The 18,674-nt window shown below is 33.8% G+C and overlaps 4 protein-coding genes across 5 annotated transcripts in view; 2 read left to right on the top strand and 2 right to left on the bottom strand.

The window, feature by feature from the left end:
- LOC143458968 (rabenosyn-5-like) lies at positions 1-8,445 on the top strand. Of its 2 annotated transcripts, none has more exons than XM_076955884.1 (10): positions 1-328; positions 1,957-2,085; positions 2,505-2,605; positions 3,090-3,129; positions 5,134-5,295; positions 5,691-5,887; positions 6,050-6,120; positions 6,369-6,561; positions 7,153-7,337; positions 7,556-8,445. In XM_076955884.1, the coding sequence occupies exons 1-10, from the start codon at positions 190-192 to the stop codon at positions 8,178-8,180; spliced, it is 1,842 nt and encodes a 613-aa protein (XP_076811999.1). In that variant the 5' UTR covers positions 1-189; the 3' UTR covers positions 8,181-8,445. The 2 variants fall into 2 exon arrangements, with proteins under 2 accessions (XP_076811999.1, XP_076811998.1); XM_076955883.1 differs by lacking the exon at positions 3,090-3,129 and adding an exon at positions 2,755-2,797 and having other exon boundaries at positions 3-328.
- Positions 8,446-8,581: 136 nt separating this feature from the next.
- LOC143458969 (origin recognition complex subunit 4-like) lies at positions 8,582-14,160 on the bottom strand. Its single transcript, XM_076955885.1, has 3 exons — positions 11,325-14,160; positions 9,871-10,790; positions 8,582-9,674 (listed from the first exon to the last, which is right to left on the bottom strand). The coding sequence occupies exons 2-3, from the start codon at positions 10,161-10,163 to the stop codon at positions 8,672-8,674; spliced, it is 1,296 nt and encodes a 431-aa protein (XP_076812000.1). The 5' UTR covers positions 10,164-10,790; positions 11,325-14,160; the 3' UTR covers positions 8,582-8,671.
- On the bottom strand, positions 10,459-11,848 carry LOC143458975 (death domain-containing protein CRADD-like). Its single transcript, XM_076955892.1, has 3 exons — positions 11,736-11,848; positions 11,325-11,692; positions 10,459-10,790 (listed from the first exon to the last, which is right to left on the bottom strand). The coding sequence occupies exons 1-3, from the start codon at positions 11,846-11,848 to the stop codon at positions 10,459-10,461; spliced, it is 813 nt and encodes a 270-aa protein (XP_076812007.1).
- Positions 14,161-14,894: 734 nt separating the features above from the next.
- Positions 14,895-18,674, top strand: part of LOC143458694 (isoleucine--tRNA ligase, cytoplasmic-like) — a 28,889-nt gene continuing 25,109 nt past the window's right edge. Inside the window, exons 1-4 of the mRNA XM_076955545.1 lie at positions 14,895-15,077; positions 15,222-15,378; positions 15,489-15,608; positions 18,215-18,406. Coding sequence (XP_076811660.1) covers positions 14,959-15,077; positions 15,222-15,378; positions 15,489-15,608; positions 18,215-18,406 — 588 coding nt within the window. The 5' untranslated portion in view covers positions 14,895-14,958. The remainder of the gene's footprint in view (positions 15,078-15,221; positions 15,379-15,488; positions 15,609-18,214; positions 18,407-18,674) is intronic.

Raw genomic sequence — 18,674 nt, 5'->3', positions numbered from 1 at the left:
TTTGAGCAAGTAACATGGCTCCTACGAGTATGTGGCTCACAATATTTGTGAGCCACGTCGTGAAAATCCGTGGTTCATAGACAACAACCGCTGATGGGTACGTTAGTAGGATCGGCTGTGTTCTCTGCTCGTCATGTTGGGTTGATGTCAGGGATGTGCCGTTTTTAAAATTTAGCTTTCGTTCTTACAATGGAAAGCGGCAGTGGTATTCGCGAAGGATTCCTTTGCCCAATTTGCGTACAGGACCTCGGATCGTTTCATAAACTTCAGAATCATTTTGAAAGTTTTCATACAGCTGAAGATAAAGCTGTTTTTGATCAAATTAAAGGTTGGTAGATTTTAAAATTTTCATGCAGAATATAAAAAAAATAGATTTTTTAATACTGTATAAAAAAGATTTTTTTACCTTCATACCGATTTATAGTAAACATACAAAAAAAGTTGGTTGTTTAAACGCCAATTTATCATAAATAAATGAAAAATTGAGGCTTTGGTGCACACAATAACGCCAAAATTTGCGCCTTTGCAAACACGTTTTCTCGTCAAAAACTACTGAACTTTCCAGACCATAGGTGAGGCATATATCATACCTTTAGTAGTAGACGATGCAACCCATAATGGAATGTGTGGCACCTGCATATACAAAATTCATCAACATGTACACCAAATATTTTACTACTCACCCATTTATAATAAATAAAAAAGAATTGAGGTTTTATTGCATGCCGAAACTTGTGAATTTGCGTGCATAAGTTCTTGTTGATAAACTGCCGTACTTTCAGTCGGGCATGCAACCATGTTCAGACTGCCAACATGCTGACCAGTGCTGCTTCCACTCATATTCTCAAAAACTGAGCGCGCTCACCCTCTCGCTCGTGCTCATAAAAAAGAAATGATCAATTTGATTTTTTGAATGCATTTCTCACAATTATCAAACTTATTAAGCAATAAATATATTTTTTTTGATGAAGAAGTGGGTCTAGTCTTATACCTACCATATAGCATAATATTAGAGTGCAGTACTGTCTTGATAAGAATCAAAATGAGTTTACAATTTCCCTTGTTAAGCATAGGCGATCGAAAATGTTTTGCCACCCAAAACAAGATGGTGGCCTTAACTTGGAATGGGTTTATTAAAACACCAATTGCAGAGCTGCACAAAATGGCCAATTTAAAAATTCATCTGAAGTATACAGGTGAAACTTTCATCATCGTCATAGTGCACATGTAGAAGTTGGCTGTTGATTTCTCATGACAGTTTATTCCACCTTCCCTTATCATCGGCATCTGCTTGATACAAACCACAATAGTGATTTTTTTCTCAACCCGCACTGCAGAGTATGGCAGTTTTCTTGTTTCTTCTAAAAAAGTTCTGATTGAATATTACTGCATTTGGTGTACATAATCTTTAGGGAAAAACTAAATAAATGAGTAAATTGGAATAAATTTGCAGCAAGTCAATTTGAGCTTTTTGTTTTGACCTAGCCAAACACTTTTTGTTGTCATTTAGAAACTGAAATATTTTTAATAGATGTAAACCAGCTGATTATTTCTAGAATTTTTTTCTATATGTTGCAAAAGGATGGATTCCTATATTTTGCACTTAACTTTACAACATTAGCAGTTGCTGAGTTTTTATTTTTCTAATAAAAAATTGTATCGAAAGCAGCTAACAAAAAGTGCTGACATGTGTCCACTAACCAAGTTCAGAAAGCTAGATATGGTTTTGGCACAGTATTGTTTAAGGGGGTTAGAGGGACTGAAATGGGTTCTTACATTTCTTTAAACAATCTTTCAAACTTTATACTAACATATTTAATTACAGCTGAAAATTAGCAGTTAGTTTGAAAAGTTAAAAAAGTTGTACCGTTTGCCAAAGCCAAACCTTAAAACCGATTTTGGGTAATATTTTTCTTGTACAAGCCTTAACTGATTACAGGTAATGTATTTTCAAAGGTTTATTCAGTAAAGCCAAAGGGGCATTATTACGTAGAGAGGCGGATGTAGATGGCAGAAATTCTGATCCAAGTTCATTTCAACATTCGCCAAATGTCACTGTACCAGAATGGGAACCACAAGAATTTGGTGAGATTTTTGGTAATTTTCAGAGTTAATGGTAGTTAACTGTAACCTAGTGTTTGTTGCGCATGTTCATTGTTAGAATTTTGAATTCATATTCTGACATATTGTAAGATGAGTTATGTTGTGCTCCATTTTTTGGCGTACAACCAATTTTATAAATAATTAATAAAATGCAGTGGAAGCTTGCTAACTCAAAGTAAAAGAGACCGATTAAGTTACTGAATTTTCTGAAGTTATCTAAAGTTGATTAAATAGTTGTTGTGGATAGTGAAGTAGCTTTGTGCTGATCTCATATTTGAGGAACTTGTTGAAGGAAGTTCAGTTAACCACCTTCCACTGTATTTAATACGTATATTTATGTATTTATATTACATCTATTGGCAATAAAAACTCCTGCGCAGTCAACATTCAGTTGTTTTTAGGTGCTACCAGAAGCCATTTGGAAAAATTTAAGAAAATTAGAGATGCAAGAATTGATAGATTTGTAATCGAATCAAACAAGGTTCTTATCAGGCTAGATAAGGTATTCCTGCTAAACAAATTTGTGTTTAACTGTTCAGTTTGACAGTGTTGGTATTGAATTATGACTTACACCTGTTTTCTTGTCCAACGAAACTGTATAAAATTATGGTCCTACTACATTGTATCTAATTGTAAGATGCAATTCTTTAGCTGTTGAGCCATGTTAGATTAACTGGAAGAGGAAATAAAAAAGGTATCATTTTCACTTAGCATTTTAGCGAGCGCTTTTTACTCCCTCCAAATAACACTTTGTATTTGTGCATGACTTCCTCAGTTGTTTTAGGTGGCATGTATAATTTCAACACTTGGCTTTCTCTGCATGAAACATTTTGCTTACGTATATATTTGTATATAGGAGAAAATTGTATATAATTTTTATCCTATCTGGCCACCGCCGAGTTTACTGCAAAAACAATGTTCAACAAAATTTATATATTTGTTAACTTATTGCAGTTTTTCATGCAGTCTTTTCTATTTTTCTCTAGTTAATATTATTTGGCGAGTTAGATACTGCCAAGCGAAAAGGTAAAGTATTGTTAAAAATTTTTGACGTAAAGCATGCTATTATAATTTACATTTAATCATAATTTACTGTGTAATGTGAATGCGTTAATTTTTGCCCAGGTATGTACGTATGAAAACTTATTGTTTTTCTTTAAGCGTTGTAAAAAATTAATTTGCACCTTTACATGGCATGCATTGTTAAGATAATATTAGTCATGACTAGGGCCCGCAAAAGTCAATAAAGTCAAAAAATTTTAAGGACCTCGTCTGACCACGAATCAAAGAATAAAGTTGTTTTCAGCACCTAGGGGATTGTTTCTAAGAAGTTTATAGGTCAAAATAAAGTCAAAATTTACAATAAAGTCAAAATTTTCAATAAAGTCAAAATTTGTCAAAATATAGCTTTTTACAAAGTTTTTGTGTTTCTTGAGAGTAATTCTTGTAAAAATCCTCGTGGAAGCATTGTAAATCAGGAACTGCGACACAATTAAACCATATTAACCCATAAAAGCAGGAAATAAGTCACAATGCCCACTTGGATCAGCAGTAACTTTTATCGCAAATTGTCCATTGTTTATTCATTGTTACGTATTTAAATAATTCTTATAAAACACTTCCTCTTCATAAACGTAGTATTTTCGAAGATCAACAGTTTGGATTTTAGGAATAGTCTACTGACATTCTGTAATACAAAAATGCCTAAGCAAGCTAAATCGTCTTCAGCAAAAGTTAGACAGATTTGTCGAGATTTTTCTGATGAATTTAATGCAACTCCCGGGGGTGATTTAAGGTGCAATTTTTGCGAGGTTATAGTGAAGTGCGATAAAAAGTATTTTGTTGAAAGCCACAGGAAAAGTAAACGCCATCAAGCTGGATTGGAGCAACAACAAGCATTCCCTGTTTAATTTGCTGTTTATTAGAATTTACCATGCGGAGAAAATCGAGGCAAAGTGCCCTTTTCACAAGATAACACAAGCTACCTAAATCTATCGCCAAAAAACACGACGCACTTTTTATAATCCATAAAACACCTTGACTTTTCGACAAAATATTACGTTTGGGTCTGAAATCGACAAAATATTATGTTTGGGTAACTGGAGGAAGAACTGTGGCCTCTACAAATAAGCAATTTCGTTAGGTCAAAATAAAGTCAAAATTTGATAAAAATAAAGTCAAAAAAATTTTTTTTTAGGTCAAAATAAAAATGGCCCTAGTCATGACTGACCTGGATATTTGAAATACAAACTTTTTGCTTAATCAGTCTTATGAAAAAATGCTTTTACAGTGCTTCCTCGGTTATCCGTACCTCTTTTAACTGGCATTTGATTATCCTGTCATCTGATGAAGAGGCTTTATGACATAACAATACAGTAAAACAAATTGTGAAGCCTTCTGCAGCTATAGCTAAAACGACGTGTCTCATATTGCCTATTCACATTAATGTTACTGTACTTGCAGTTCATTGTTAACACTGAATCCTATACTGTATGTTAAGATCTTGAGATGTCCTCGTATTCGAAAGGCAACATGAAATGTAGAAGCATTGGTATACCTTTTATATGTAAGAATTTAATTATCCGCTCAAGCTTAAAAAAACATTGTCCCAACTAGACCAGATAATCGAGGAAGTACTGCATAAAATTTCTGCTCTTTCTTTGGTCATTGGTTACCCATATGTAGCATACTTTTTACTGTTTGTTTTGCAAGCAATGAAAATGCTATTAAATATTTTATATATACAAGCTTTATTGCTAATTATGCATGATTGTATTAAGTTGTAAAACTGCCTTGGTTAAGTTTTGAATTAATCACTTTGTTTGATGAGATGTACAGAATAACATGATTAATTATGGTTTTTGGAATGTGGTAATTACGTTTGGTTAAAATGTTATATTACCCTCACTGAATACACCCATTTATATACTGAATATTTGTATAACTATAAAGCTTGCAATATATTTTAAAGGATATAATTCTACTTGCACCCTTCATATATATATAGTTTATCGCTTTGCTTCACTACAGAGTTTGAACAAAGCCTTGTTCCTTGGGTGAAAGATGGTGATGTGCCATTTTGTCCAACATGTGGTGATCGCTTCAATGTAGCCAGACGGAGACATCACTGTAGGCTCTGTGGTGCCATCATGTGCACCAAATGTTCCCTCTACATACCCTTTGAGCTTGCAGGTATCATGATATATTTGTTCAGTTATATCACAATGGTATTTATTGAATCCATACTGCAAAGTAGTAATATTTTACACCTATCACTCTTTTAACTGGGAAAATTCATTGAATCGCACTGACGTTTTTTAAGTTTCATAAAAAACCTGAACATTATTGCCCATTATCCCAACACTATTTTGTAATCCTTGTCTAAACATCTAATTTCCTTTATTGCGTGTACTTTGCCTTATCAATCTTAAGCTCCATTCCTTAACAGCACGCTTCAGTTCAAAATAGCTACTTCCATGTTTATAGTGCTTGTTAAATATGAAAAGTGAAGCTTTCAGTTGTCTGGTTTGTTCAGTAGATTTATTTGCAAATTTAAATTAAGTTTTTTTTCTCATTTTGACCAACAGATATAGTTGTACAAACATTAAAAAAGGCCACCGTCAGCCAACTGAGAACGAGGTCATTGTTAAATGTGTCCACACTGCCCCAATCTGAATCGGAGCTTAAAATTCGGTGCTGCCATGAATGCTACAAGGTTCTCCTAAAACGAAAGGATAAAATAGAACAACAATTTAACCAGCCAATCTTAGTTATGCTCTATGAGGTGTGTAAGTTTTGTGTTGGATGGATACTTTCAAATTCAACTCTGTTATTAGTCTGCATATACTTACTGAGTAGTCTGTGTCCTTTGATTTTGGATTCCTAGGTATGTTAAATAATTAAAAATGTATGGCAACCTGTTTTTCATGCATACTGATTATATTAGAGGCTGCGCACTGCCACAGATGCAGCTACAAGACATGCTCCTGAATACGAACGTATGGCCGATTCCCTAAAGTTAGTAATAGCTGATTGTATGCAATTGTAGCTGGAAGTTATAAATTTTTTATGGAAATAATAGAAAAATTATAACTGTTATTTCACAAAGAAATCAATTTGGTTTTATTTGAGTGTTTTTAAAATTTGGAATAATTGAATATTTATCGGTTGGGCTGATAAAATTTTCTATTGATTGGCAAATGTATTTGTTGTAAGCATGTAATGAATGGAGAAATTCAAATTATTGAAGTATATTTAAATCTTAGCATTGGAGAGGAGGATTACGACTTGAACAGTGCCAGTGACATGAGATTTAAAATGATAAAGCTGTATGAAACGATTGATGTGCTAAGTAAGAAGATCGCTGCTTTAAACACTAAAGATGAGGAGAAACCTCCCACTCGAGGAGAAATGCGATTACAGAACGCAATCAGGATTGCTTCCCATATATATTTACAAGTAACTTTCTTTCTATGTTTGCACTATATGTTCCACATGAGTCTGTGAGGATATATTAAAGTGAGGGGCAAGTACAAAAACAAGTTGGCCTTACATCATGCAGTAGTTGTAACTAAACATACTGGTGAAAGGATTTTTAATAATATGTAGTGGTTAAGCAGTTTTTGCCAAAATTAAAACAATCTGTTCATACTTGATCCAAATACATTAGCCATCCATATTGTTTCTCAGCCATCCTCGTCATAATTAAGCGATGAAAATAAAGATTTGCTCTTTTTGCCACTTATTTGTGACAATAATTGCTTAACCACTACATACTATTACAAATCCTTTCCATTATATTTACTGACAGCCACTCTCTGCATTACGGCCAACTTGTTTTTGGATTTGCCCCTCACTTCAAAGAAGAAATTTGCTTGTTAGTATTGTTCAATAAACTATTTTTGTTGGTTTAATCTGCAGGTATTGTGTAGAACTTCAACACTATTAAACTACAGATTTAAAACTTCTGAATTACTACCTGGATGTTGTACTAGATCTGCTTTTGCAAAAAAACTTCTTCAGTCGTTAATGTGTAGCTGTTTTTGCCAGGAAAATATGTTGACACTGCAATCTTTACCCTCACTACCAAAGCTGGAAATGTTGCAGAAAGCAAGGAGAAAAGAAAAAGAAAGAAAATTAAGGCAGCAAATTGAGGAAGCTGAAAGAGAAAGAGCAGAAGCTAAACGTGTGCAAGAATTGCAGCGGCTCCAGAAAGAACGAGAAATTGTTGAAAAGTATATTAGACATTAAATTCTAATAACGATAGTTGGCTTTGGTATACTATGCCGTTTAAAATAATACAATTCCTCACCAAGTCTGTTTTTTGATATGCCGTAAAAAGCAAAGAAAATTGTCGGAGCTCTTGAAAAATTGACTATTTAGTATTACTTAAATAAAATCAAACCAATAAAATTTTCTATGATAATAACAATTATTGTTTTTCTGATTTAAGCAAAAAATCAATGTACACATCAGAATCACCAAGTGTGACATCGGCTCAGCCTCTGGTGCTTAGCGATGGCTGGACATCGGACTACCCAATTGACAAACTGACTATTCGTAAAAAAAAGAAATATGCTGCAGATGAACGAGACCCAATCCTTGAGCAGATACAATACGTTGAACAGATGATGGCTCAAGCCCAGGCCTCTGCGAGGTTTGAAGAAATGGAAAGTTTGAATAACAATTTGAAGGAGTTAAAAAATGAATACCGTCGACAAAATGCAAGAAATCCTATTATGTCAGACAACAGAAACTCAAAGAAATTGAGTAAAACGCAGCCTAGTGGAAAATACCAAAATCAGGGAAAAAGTAAGTTGCTTGTCAACACAAATCCTTTCTTGCAAAGTGAAGAGTCCGGGTCTCGGACATCAACCTTTGCCATTGAACAACCTACCACCTCCAAAAATCCATTTCTTGAAGATGAAAAATCAAATGGTAAAGATGACCCAATGCTACAGCAAATATGTTATATTTCAAAATGTCTTGATGAAGCTATACGATTAGGGAAAAATGATGAAGTTGCCATCCTCCGGGAAAACCTTCAACAACTTCAAAAATTATACAACAGGAAGTAAAATCCAATCATCTTTATACTTTATCATCACACCATATCTTCATAAAAGATTAAATTGGGGACATTGCAATTAAATCTAATATTTTACTCTATATTGTGCTGTTAGTGTCATTGCATAATGATTACATTTATATTCTGTGCTGCTGTTTGTCATCAGTGTTATTATACATTAATTCCTTCATGTGCAGTGGCAAAATGTGAGTGCATTTTCAATTTCCAAACATTTGTGTGTTACAGTTAAATAAAAGAAAATTTGTTAGAAAATGGCTAATGTAGTGAAATTATTATGTAAGTTATGTCTTGAACTCAAAGTAAACCTTGTCTGACTGATACCTACTAATAGCTATGAAATATGACAATATTAATACAAACAAGGTAATTTCAAAGTGATTTTGATCCACATGTCACAGTTATTTCTTTAGTAGTTACAACATCAAAATGAAGATTTCCATTCAAAATTCTATGCATTAAAAGCAATCCCACATCTTGAGTTTAAACAATAGATGACTGTGCCCACTGTTTGACATCAGTAGGACAACCTGGATATTTTCCAATAGCCTCCAACAATTGGGAGTTTTCAACAAGTAATACCATAGGCTGATATTCCTTCTGAATCTTACTTATTCCTATGCCAGAATGATCTCTTGTTTTTAGTAATTCAAGTTCAATGAGATGTTCAAATGCTTTCAGAACAACTGCTTTTGAATAATTATGCAGAATGTGTGACTTCTTCTGTGAAAACTTTAAAAATTCGTTATATACCATATGAAAATTAAATGGCTGATTATCATGGATTATCATCAAATGGTTCATAGAAATAATAAGGCACAGTTCCAACACTGAGACACCATGCAAAATATTTGCTTTTGAATCTGCAAATAATGATTTTGCAGATTCCTCTATATCAGCTGGTGTTATTAGTGGGTGCTGGTTGCTCAACAACCATACAGGGTACATTAACAATTTTTGTAACCCTGAAAGGCCCTGACTAATTAGAAATTGCTTTTCAAGGATTTCTAAAACAGTAAGGTCTTCACTTAGCATATCAATGTTTTTATTCCATTTTGCTAGAAAGATTTTCCATTTGGCCTTCTTTTTCTTTTCCTCAACTTTTATCTGCAGGCAATCTTTAAATGCTCCGACATATTCCTTAAATGTCCACGTATTGCAAATGAATATTTGTCGATGAGAAAATCTTGATTTAACTCGTTTCTCCAATAGCTCCATCACATCAATTCTACAAGTTACTCCTATGACTGCGAGTGGTGTCAAACCAGCCTGAGCAATATCAAACAGGTTGTAAAGAAGTGTCTGATTTTTATGTTGAGCAAACAAGTCAAATTCTTCCAAAAGAAATAGTATAGGCTGTGATTCATTGCTTCCTGTGCGAAGGGCTTGCAGCAGAAATGAAAGAGTTTCAGCGAATGAGCCAAATACTTTATCCCCAATAGTATTTTCCAATTGCAACTGCCGAGTAATTTCATCAAGAGCTATTCTGTTTAATATAGATAGTATATAGGTATAAATTTTATAATTTTACAGCATAAAGTAACAATATATAAAAAAGCAGCAACAGCATGTGATATTATTTCCAATACATTACAGATCAGTTTGCTTTCTAATACTGAAGTTACACCAATTTGGAGTAACTTCAGTATTGGAGTACCACTAGTATGAACATGTAATTATACCTGTCATCGGTTTGCATATATCCATTTAAATTGACTACAAGCAAATTTTTGGTAGCATTCTCATTTTTCTTTACACGTGACACCACCTTTTTAATCAAGGTGCTTTTCCCACAACTCTTAGGTCCAATTATGAGCAGTGAATTGCTTTCAGCATATTCAACCGTCCTTTTAAGCAAGTTATAAATATCAGTCTCAGCTGACTGAAGGTTTGAAAACAATTGGACTGGTAAACTGTTGCCACAAAGCCTTCTTTTCACGATATCCTGTGCTTGTACCAGCAAAGTTCCAGTCATCTTTAAATTTTTTAGTAAATCATAAACCTAACTCAATGCATAGTAGTAACTGTAAAAAATGAATGACATTTCATCAAAATCGCGTTTTTGAATACAGACATCGCCACAAGCATATGTGTTTGCACAATTTCACATTGATAACAGATATCACAACAGTGCAGTACAATACAAAATTATGGATTGAAGAACAACAGCAAAAACTATGCTTAATACAACATTACATCAAACATGATACATACTTCACAAAAATACATCCATTTATAGAAATAATATTCATAACATATGTTTTATAAAATCATTCATCTGAGAAGATTTTTATCAAATTGATCATGCATGCTGGATCACAATGAGTAGTTTTTATTACTTCATATAATTTTGAAAAAACTGCTGATGAACCGTGACGTCGAAGCCAAGTAACTAACATCGACATGCATTGCATAATTTCTGTGCTATTTGACTTTTTGCATCGTTCTATGTCTGCTGTTTTTAATCCAAGATCAAATGCAAGCATCTCCCAATCACAGTTAAAAGATATCAAAGCTTTGCTCAATTTCATCATTTCCTTTTCAGTTGGCACCAAACTAGCCTTATCAGCAGGAATTTCAAATGTTAAGTTTTCCTCCACTCCTGAAAAACATACTTGTACAATTTTGCATACAGAAAAATCTTATACCAAATGTATATAAACATATCTTTCATATTTATTGAGGTATAGCCCGTACTTTCATTCGAAAAATCTACCCACTTTGTGCATATTTCACAAATTGAAAATAGACAACTTTTTTATTTTGGCTCATGGCTCACCAATTACCATTGATCTATCTCAAAAGGAATAGGCCTATCAGGAAATGAAGAAAAAGCAGAAGCAGGTTATTCATAAAATAGAAGTTTCTATCCAACTTGTCAGCAAAACAATGGGGCGAATTATGCAGCAGTGCAGACTATGCTCCAGCAAATATGTATAAAATAAGCCAATACAAAACTGGTGCCTTTAAATGCCCAGTATTTTACCAACGTTATTACACTGTAAACATCAGTAACACTGAAGCACTTATAACATATACGATAACAACCAGGAAACACTAAGTGACACTGGGAATGTTATAAAAGCCAGGTACTTAGAGGAACTTCAGTAAAACTAATGCAGAACATGCATCTTACCAACGTGATCATTTGAATTTACACCAGTAGCCTCCACTTCACAGAGCAATTGATTACTAATCCAGGTATAATCTTCATTCAAAGCATTGCAAAACTTCAAAAAATCTGTTATTCTCTTGTGTTTCATAAAGTCCAATAGAAGCTGAGTTTTTTTCAGAGGCAACTTTTCATATTTAATGGATTGATATTGCAATTCAGTAATGACATTATCAGCATACAATGTTTCTAAAAGAACTCCACTACTGTTGATGTTTTCCAGCAGAAGTCTTCTGTGCTTCAGTATGACATTATCAATAGACATTCTGCCAAAAGGCTCCCATAACCGGCTCTCCTTGAATTTGTATGACATTGGAATCTTTATCCTCAGACTGAGATAGCAATATAATAATCTCGACAATAGTTCTTCATTACTCAAGGTCTGGATACTGAGCTAATTTTTGAACAGGAATAAGTATCGCCAATACTTTGCCCAAGGGAAGGCCAAGTGCTAGTCTATCGCTGCCCAGAATCAAACCGTTTGGCATAACTGTAAAATCAGGGCTTCAGCCACTACACTATCATTGCACACACGCAAAACTTACAATCATACATACTCAGCAAAAAACTTTAAACGTTATAACAAATAAAAGTTAGCCTTAAAAATTAAGTACCAAAAAATGATTCCATGTCATCACTGCACAACCATGATCATCACCACACATGCATAACTGTATTTATACGGAATAGGGCAACACAGAAAAAATTCGACTTAACCTAATCACCCTAATTGAATAAACAGAATTAATCACTTATGCTGTAGGCCTGGGTGCATGAAACTTGGATCAGCTGAAATGAATATTTCATCGACCTGTTTAGATCTGGGAATGATCAGATCAAAAACCAATTTTTTATGCTATATTTGCATGATGACAAAAAACTTTGACATTAAAATTTGGTCACGTCTAAATACTAAGGGCATCAAAGGTTTAATGGTTTTATTATCCTGGGTTCCATTGGTCTTCCTGGTTTCATGAAGCTTCTTAGATTTTCTTACATTTGTTGAAATTAATGAAGAAAATAAAATCGTGTACTTAAGCATTTCCAAAATCTCCGGTTCTGGTTTTTCATTTTCTTAGTATGAAATACTGTACCTCCAACAAGTGAAAAATGTTTAATTGCAATTAAAATTGGGCGATATGTTAAGTTTTACGTTAGAATTTCATCATTTCATTTCTAATTACGACCAAGCAACATTTTTACCTTTGCAGGTCACAATAAGTCGATTAAATACAGACAACAAAAGGGGTATAAATATCTCTAATATGATAATACCTGATAAAATAAAAACCTACAAACACAACTTCATTTGCCAAAAAAGGTAATTGCGTTTTTAAGTTTTTCTCAGTTTGTATTTTGTGACAGTTGTCAGGCAACCCAGAGCATTTAGAAGAACTGATAAAACTCTTTCATCATTAAATGGTGAACTGTGTTACACACTTTCACTTTTACACAAAGATACGCCTGCTCGTGCATACATAACTAAAAAGTTTGCAAAGTGAGTGAGTGAATGATGGACAATTTTTCTTTAAAAATTGGAGGATCACAACTACTAAACTGCATAAGAAGTTGACAGTCGTTTTGCTCTTTATTGTATATTGTAGGTATGAAGTTGGCGTGGCGCAAATATTGGCATTACATTTATCCAGCATTTTCCTCAGTAGGGCTTCAGGTGTGTTAATGAGCACAATTATGTGAACGTGGCTAAATTTTGTATGCAGTTAATTGATTGTGGACACAGTTTTTATGCGTTTTTACATGATTTATACTAGCAAGTGCTTTAGCAGACCGAGACTTGCTAAAGTATCAATACCAGCACCTAGCAGCCTGTGAACGCGCACTGTTGGATTTTTTGTGCACCCAAGACCTTGACGAAAACCCTAGTTTGTATGATGTACCAGATTGGCTTCTATGCCAACTTCTTAGCGCATAATTGTCATTTTGCTTTATTTTCTGTATTATAAGTATGACATTGGCGTGGTGCAAATTTTGGCACATATATTCGGTGCACTGAAAGCAAACTTTCCAGTAGGGGTTGAAAAAAGCCAAAACGTACAGTCTGGGATGCAGCCATTCACCCAACTTTCACAATTAAAAACATGCCAATAAACAAGTTCTGGCTCGTATGGCCAACTTGACTTCTTTGTGCACCCAAGTTTTTGTCAAAAAAGGCCCAAATATAATATGTACTCAAGGGTCATAAGGCTACGTAGCTCACCCAATTTCATAACAGAGTAATGTGCATAATGGCAAGGTAGCACAATTCTATTATTGCTATCTCCCAAATTTTAAGCCCTTGGGCTTTGCCAGTTTTTCCTGCTAGTTAATTGTTCGTGAGCATGTGTTTTATTGTGCTATAACTACAACGGTTAGCATCCTAACTTCCGCTCCGCACAGTTTATGGCGAAAAATAAATAAACAATACAGTGACAGGTAAGCAAGCATTAACACAACGTAGGTGCATTCCCGCCAAGCGCAGTGCCACAAGACCATAGGTATCTTTAAAAGTTCCGCTTCAGCGAATAGCAGACTTCACACATGTTACGTCGCGACTGGCGTTATTCAGATCTCAGCAAAAGCTCACTGTCTTCATTTAATTTCGGTTCTGTAAAAGTCAATATTGAACGTTTGGATACAACCAATAAAGTTTCTTTTTACGAGTTTCGGGGTGATGTAATAGTATGATTGCTTTTCATCATCCGCTATACGCTAGTGCAGGCTAGTTATAGTGCTTTCATTGTATTTATTTCATAACTATATAGACCATAACCATAGGGGTATAGACCTATCTAGGATATCACTATATGTCTTTGGGGTTAGTATCTACTGAGTGACTGACAAGACCCGACTAACTTATAAGGCAGTCAGGGAAGGCTAGATGTTACAAGATAAAGCGTTAGAAATCCATGAAGTTCAACTCGGGTTCCAACAGAAACTATCTGAAACCTGGATACTGCTTCAGCGCGTTGTTGCATCAGTTTTCCCAAACATTCCAATAACCTCGTATAATATCAAATATTGGCTATCGAGAAGTATTTATATAATTGCTAGGCTAGGCCAAAAGAAGTGGCAGCATCTAGTTCACTGGCAGACCCAAACTCTCACTTCGCATGATTAAATTACTAAAGTAGCCTGCGAATTGAAATAAACGCTCTTTTTCATCTAAAAATGACATTTTTTCCAAAGTTTAAATTAATTTAAAACTAGTCTTCTCCAACCCAAACTCTCACCTCTCATGACTAGGCCTAAATTAAATTAGAAATAAAATTGAACAAAAGAGAAACAAATAAAACGATGGCAAGAATCAAACCCAAGACCTCTAGCATACTAGCCCCAACGTTAACCACTACTCCACCGCAATGCATTCTTCTCATCATATAAAACAAGAATAATAAACCCATTAAGCGAAAATCTGCCAGTCACCGTATTGTGATTCTGTAACTTTGATGAACAGACGCAGGTGAAATAGTCACTCAACTAAAAAATTTGATAATTGCATAAAAATTTAATTCTCAATTTCGAGTTTCATTCACAGATATCATTGTTTTTTAATTTAGAAGCTCAAAACCTAGTGTAGTCTTTAAATTGTGGCTAAAATATGGTTGAAGCTGTAGCAGAAAGGTTTAACTTCCCAGAAGAAGAAGAAAAGATACTTGAACTTTGGAACAAATTGGATGCTTTTCAAACTTGTTTAAAACAATCTAAAAGCAAACCAAGGTCTTACAGTAGTGATTGATGTTCATTCTGTCATTTCTGGCTATAACCCTAATATTAAGTTTTTATAGTTAATTATTAGCACATAATTCTGATAAATAATATCAAACTTTTATGACAAACAACAATTCTTTTGTTAATTTGTAGGTATGCATTTTATGATGGACCACCTTTTGCAACTGGCCTTCCTCATTATGGACACATACTGGCGGGAACAATCAAAGATATTGTGACACGTTTCGCTCATCAAAGTGGATTCTATGTCGAACGACGATTTGGTTGGGATTGCCATGGTTTGCCTGTGGTATGATGCTTTATTTTATTTGAAATATATGTAGGCTATTCTCATTTGTTCTCTTACTCGTGCTTTTTTTGGATAAAGCAGTACCCACATTTTTACTTGTGTTTTTGAAGGAGTATGAAATTGATAAAACCTTGGGCATAAAGGGACCTGAAGATGTTGCCAAAATGGGGATTGCTGAGTACAACAGGCAATGCAGATCTATTGTAATGAGATATTCTGCTGAATGGGAGGTATGTGAAAGTATTTTCTGGGTCTTAAATAGTTTTGCAAAGGAATCATTTTAATTACCAAACCTGTGTTTTAAATCTACTAGGCCTACTTAAAATATGTATATTCCCTATAAAATTTATAATGTAAGCATCTAAAAATGTTTTTAATTAGCAAATACAATATGATATATATGCGTTTCAAGTGTATTTTTTATGTATTTATGAAATCTAAATTTAATTAAGCCTGCATAACGTGAGTGATATTTCAAAGCTATGGAAATTAATAACCAAAATTTTCACTTAAAAATAGCTGTAAAATATAAGAATGAATATTAATCTCATGCATGATTTTATTTCCATTTTAATTACTTTGAAACTTTCTTTGTGCTATTGCAATAAGTTGATGATGCTGTGATTGGGGCACATTGAAATGTTTTTTTTTATAAAGCATTTGATTATACCAATTAAGTTACATACACTCTTTAATTATACTACCACTTCCAAAAGAAAATATTAACATTATAACAATTTTATAAAAAAAACACCCTTTGGGCCGCAAGCCATTTCTGTTATGCCCTGTTAAGCTAAAATGACTATCCTGTTTTCATGTGATGTCATCGATAAAAAATGAAAAGGACTTTATTACATTATGTTATGTTATTTCCATGCCAACACTGAAACACCCATTCAAAGTTTTGACCAAAGTTTGATGCAAATTTCATAAAACATTTCTTACACTCTGTTGCCATTCCCAATTTTCTCGCTTATCATTGCAATTTTTTTTTTTCTCTTATTGTTGTATATAACCGTAAACCAGGGGTTCCCAACCGGTGGTACGCGTACCACTAGTGGTACGCGGGAGCTTTTCAGGTGGTACGCGAGCAGCTCTCCGTTGCATGCGATATACAGTATAGTAGTATAACAATTTAATTTTGAGTTGCTAAAATATGCGAACAACACTTTTATTTCTTTCCGTACTAAATTCTCTGCACTCAGTAAGCCACTTCTGTCGATCTTGCTCCCTGCTGTCATTGTTATTAATACAATGCTGCTGTGCAAATATTGGATGAAATTAGTTGTTTTGAAAATAGTGGTACGTGTTGACAATCCGTGGTGGCTAAGTGGTACGAGAACATAAAAAGGTTGGGAACCCCTGCCGTAAACACAAAATATGTATCAAATAGTTGCAACCATTACAACAAATGCAACACACTTCATATTTTCTTAACTTCTAACATGTTTTGGACCAAACACTGATCCTTTCTCAGAATATAAACAGCTAAATACACGAAATGCAATATATAAATGACAAAGTGAAACAAGAGAAATATGTCATCCATGGAAATCATGATAAAGTTGTATCACAGGTAGTGCGAAAGGATAACAGACGCTCAGGCCCAAACACACAAGTGATAAATAAGGTGGGACAAACACAGAAATGATTAAACTACGAGTACAAATGTTTCAATTGTTAAAATTAACTGCACCTTTTTCAAATATATAAAAATTTTAGAACTTCAATAAATTCTGAACTACTTTTATTGTTGCTGCCATGCGTTCTGTGACTCTACTGAGTCTAATATAACCTTAAAGGATTGTGTTATCGGCCAGGGATCGACTTTGTTGGGTTCTGCTTTCTGAGACAGTTTGGCTTCTCTAGATCTTGCCATTATTAAAAAAGCCTTTTCGGTTTGTGCCTGACAGATTCAAAGTAAATCGCACATATATATAAAATTGTAGCAGAGTATCTGCATGTAATGCGCTGGATAGTTGTGATTCTATATGACATCAGTCACATCAGTGAGACAGAAATTTAGAGGTCACATGTAAATTTAATAAAAAGTAGTATATAAATATTACGAAATTTACTAAACATGTTAAATTTAAATATCGTGATACCTATTTAAAATATATTAAACTGGAAAACTAAACTTAAATTTTGATTTAAAACTTTGTACATGCATTATGCATGTAAGTTTACTGACGGTAAGTCATACAGATACTGGTTCTAAGTCAATGGTTCTCAGCCTTTTTGGTGCCTGGCACACAAAATGGTTTACCCTACTCTAATGCAACTCACATTATATGGTTCAAAAAACATCGGATAGAAATCTTTTTTTTTTGTTTTTACATTATACATCATAATAATGTGGTTACACCTTTAATTTGATTACCTTCCAAAGATGATAAAATGTGAATAGAATTTATTTGCATCCTAGAAAACAATTTTAAATCATTTTGCCTTCCATCACAAAGACTTTTTTCAACCTCTTGTAAAACTTTGAAATGTACTGATGGCACAGCGATTGATAACCACTGCTGTTAACCAAAGTAAAATCATCTATACTCAGTACAGTATACTGTTATACCTGATCACTTCATCAGTTTTGGTGACAATAAAATTTTTATTTTAATGTATCAGTTAGGTTTAATAAAGTTTGCTGCAAAGTTAACATTAAGGTGTGTTTATGGTTTGCATATTTCTGATTAATGCAAAATTGCCAAAGCATTTTTAAGTTGTTGCGTTGATTTTATCAAAATATTGTTCAAGTACTTTTTTTCATGCAATATATACCTGCACATCTATTGCTTCCGTAGCAGTATTATTACCTGGTAATGTTTGTTAGGTAATAACGAAGCGTTTGGGACGATGGATTGACTTCAAAAATGATTATAAAACTCTTTATCCATGGTTTATGGAATCAATATGGTGGGTGTTCAAGCAGCTTTATGATAAAGGTCTTGTGTATCGTGGCTTCAAAGTCATGCCATTTTCAACTGGATGCAACACGCCTTTGTCAAACTTTGAGGCAAATCAGGTACTTAATTTGTCAGTGAAAACTAAACTAAATTTATTTTGTGGTTCACACATTTACGTTTAAATTACTTGACTTGCATGAAAAGTGACAAAGTTATCTAAATATTATTTCGATTTTGATGATCTCAAATTGAAATATTTGCCTTACAACAATTCTTAATATTTTAACCAGCTTTAGTTATAATCTTCTTATTTATACTTTTATATATTTATGGCTTAAAATTAATTGGATTTATTAAGCACAGTTTTCTTACTGCACATGCTGTCTC

This window comes from Clavelina lepadiformis, chromosome 5, assembly GCF_947623445.1.
Source record: "Clavelina lepadiformis chromosome 5, kaClaLepa1.1, whole genome shotgun sequence".
NCBI lineage: Eukaryota > Metazoa > Chordata > Ascidiacea > Aplousobranchia > Clavelinidae > Clavelina > Clavelina lepadiformis.
Note: the sequence above shows the minus strand (reverse complement) of the source record. Positions and strands in the feature narration are given on the sequence as shown.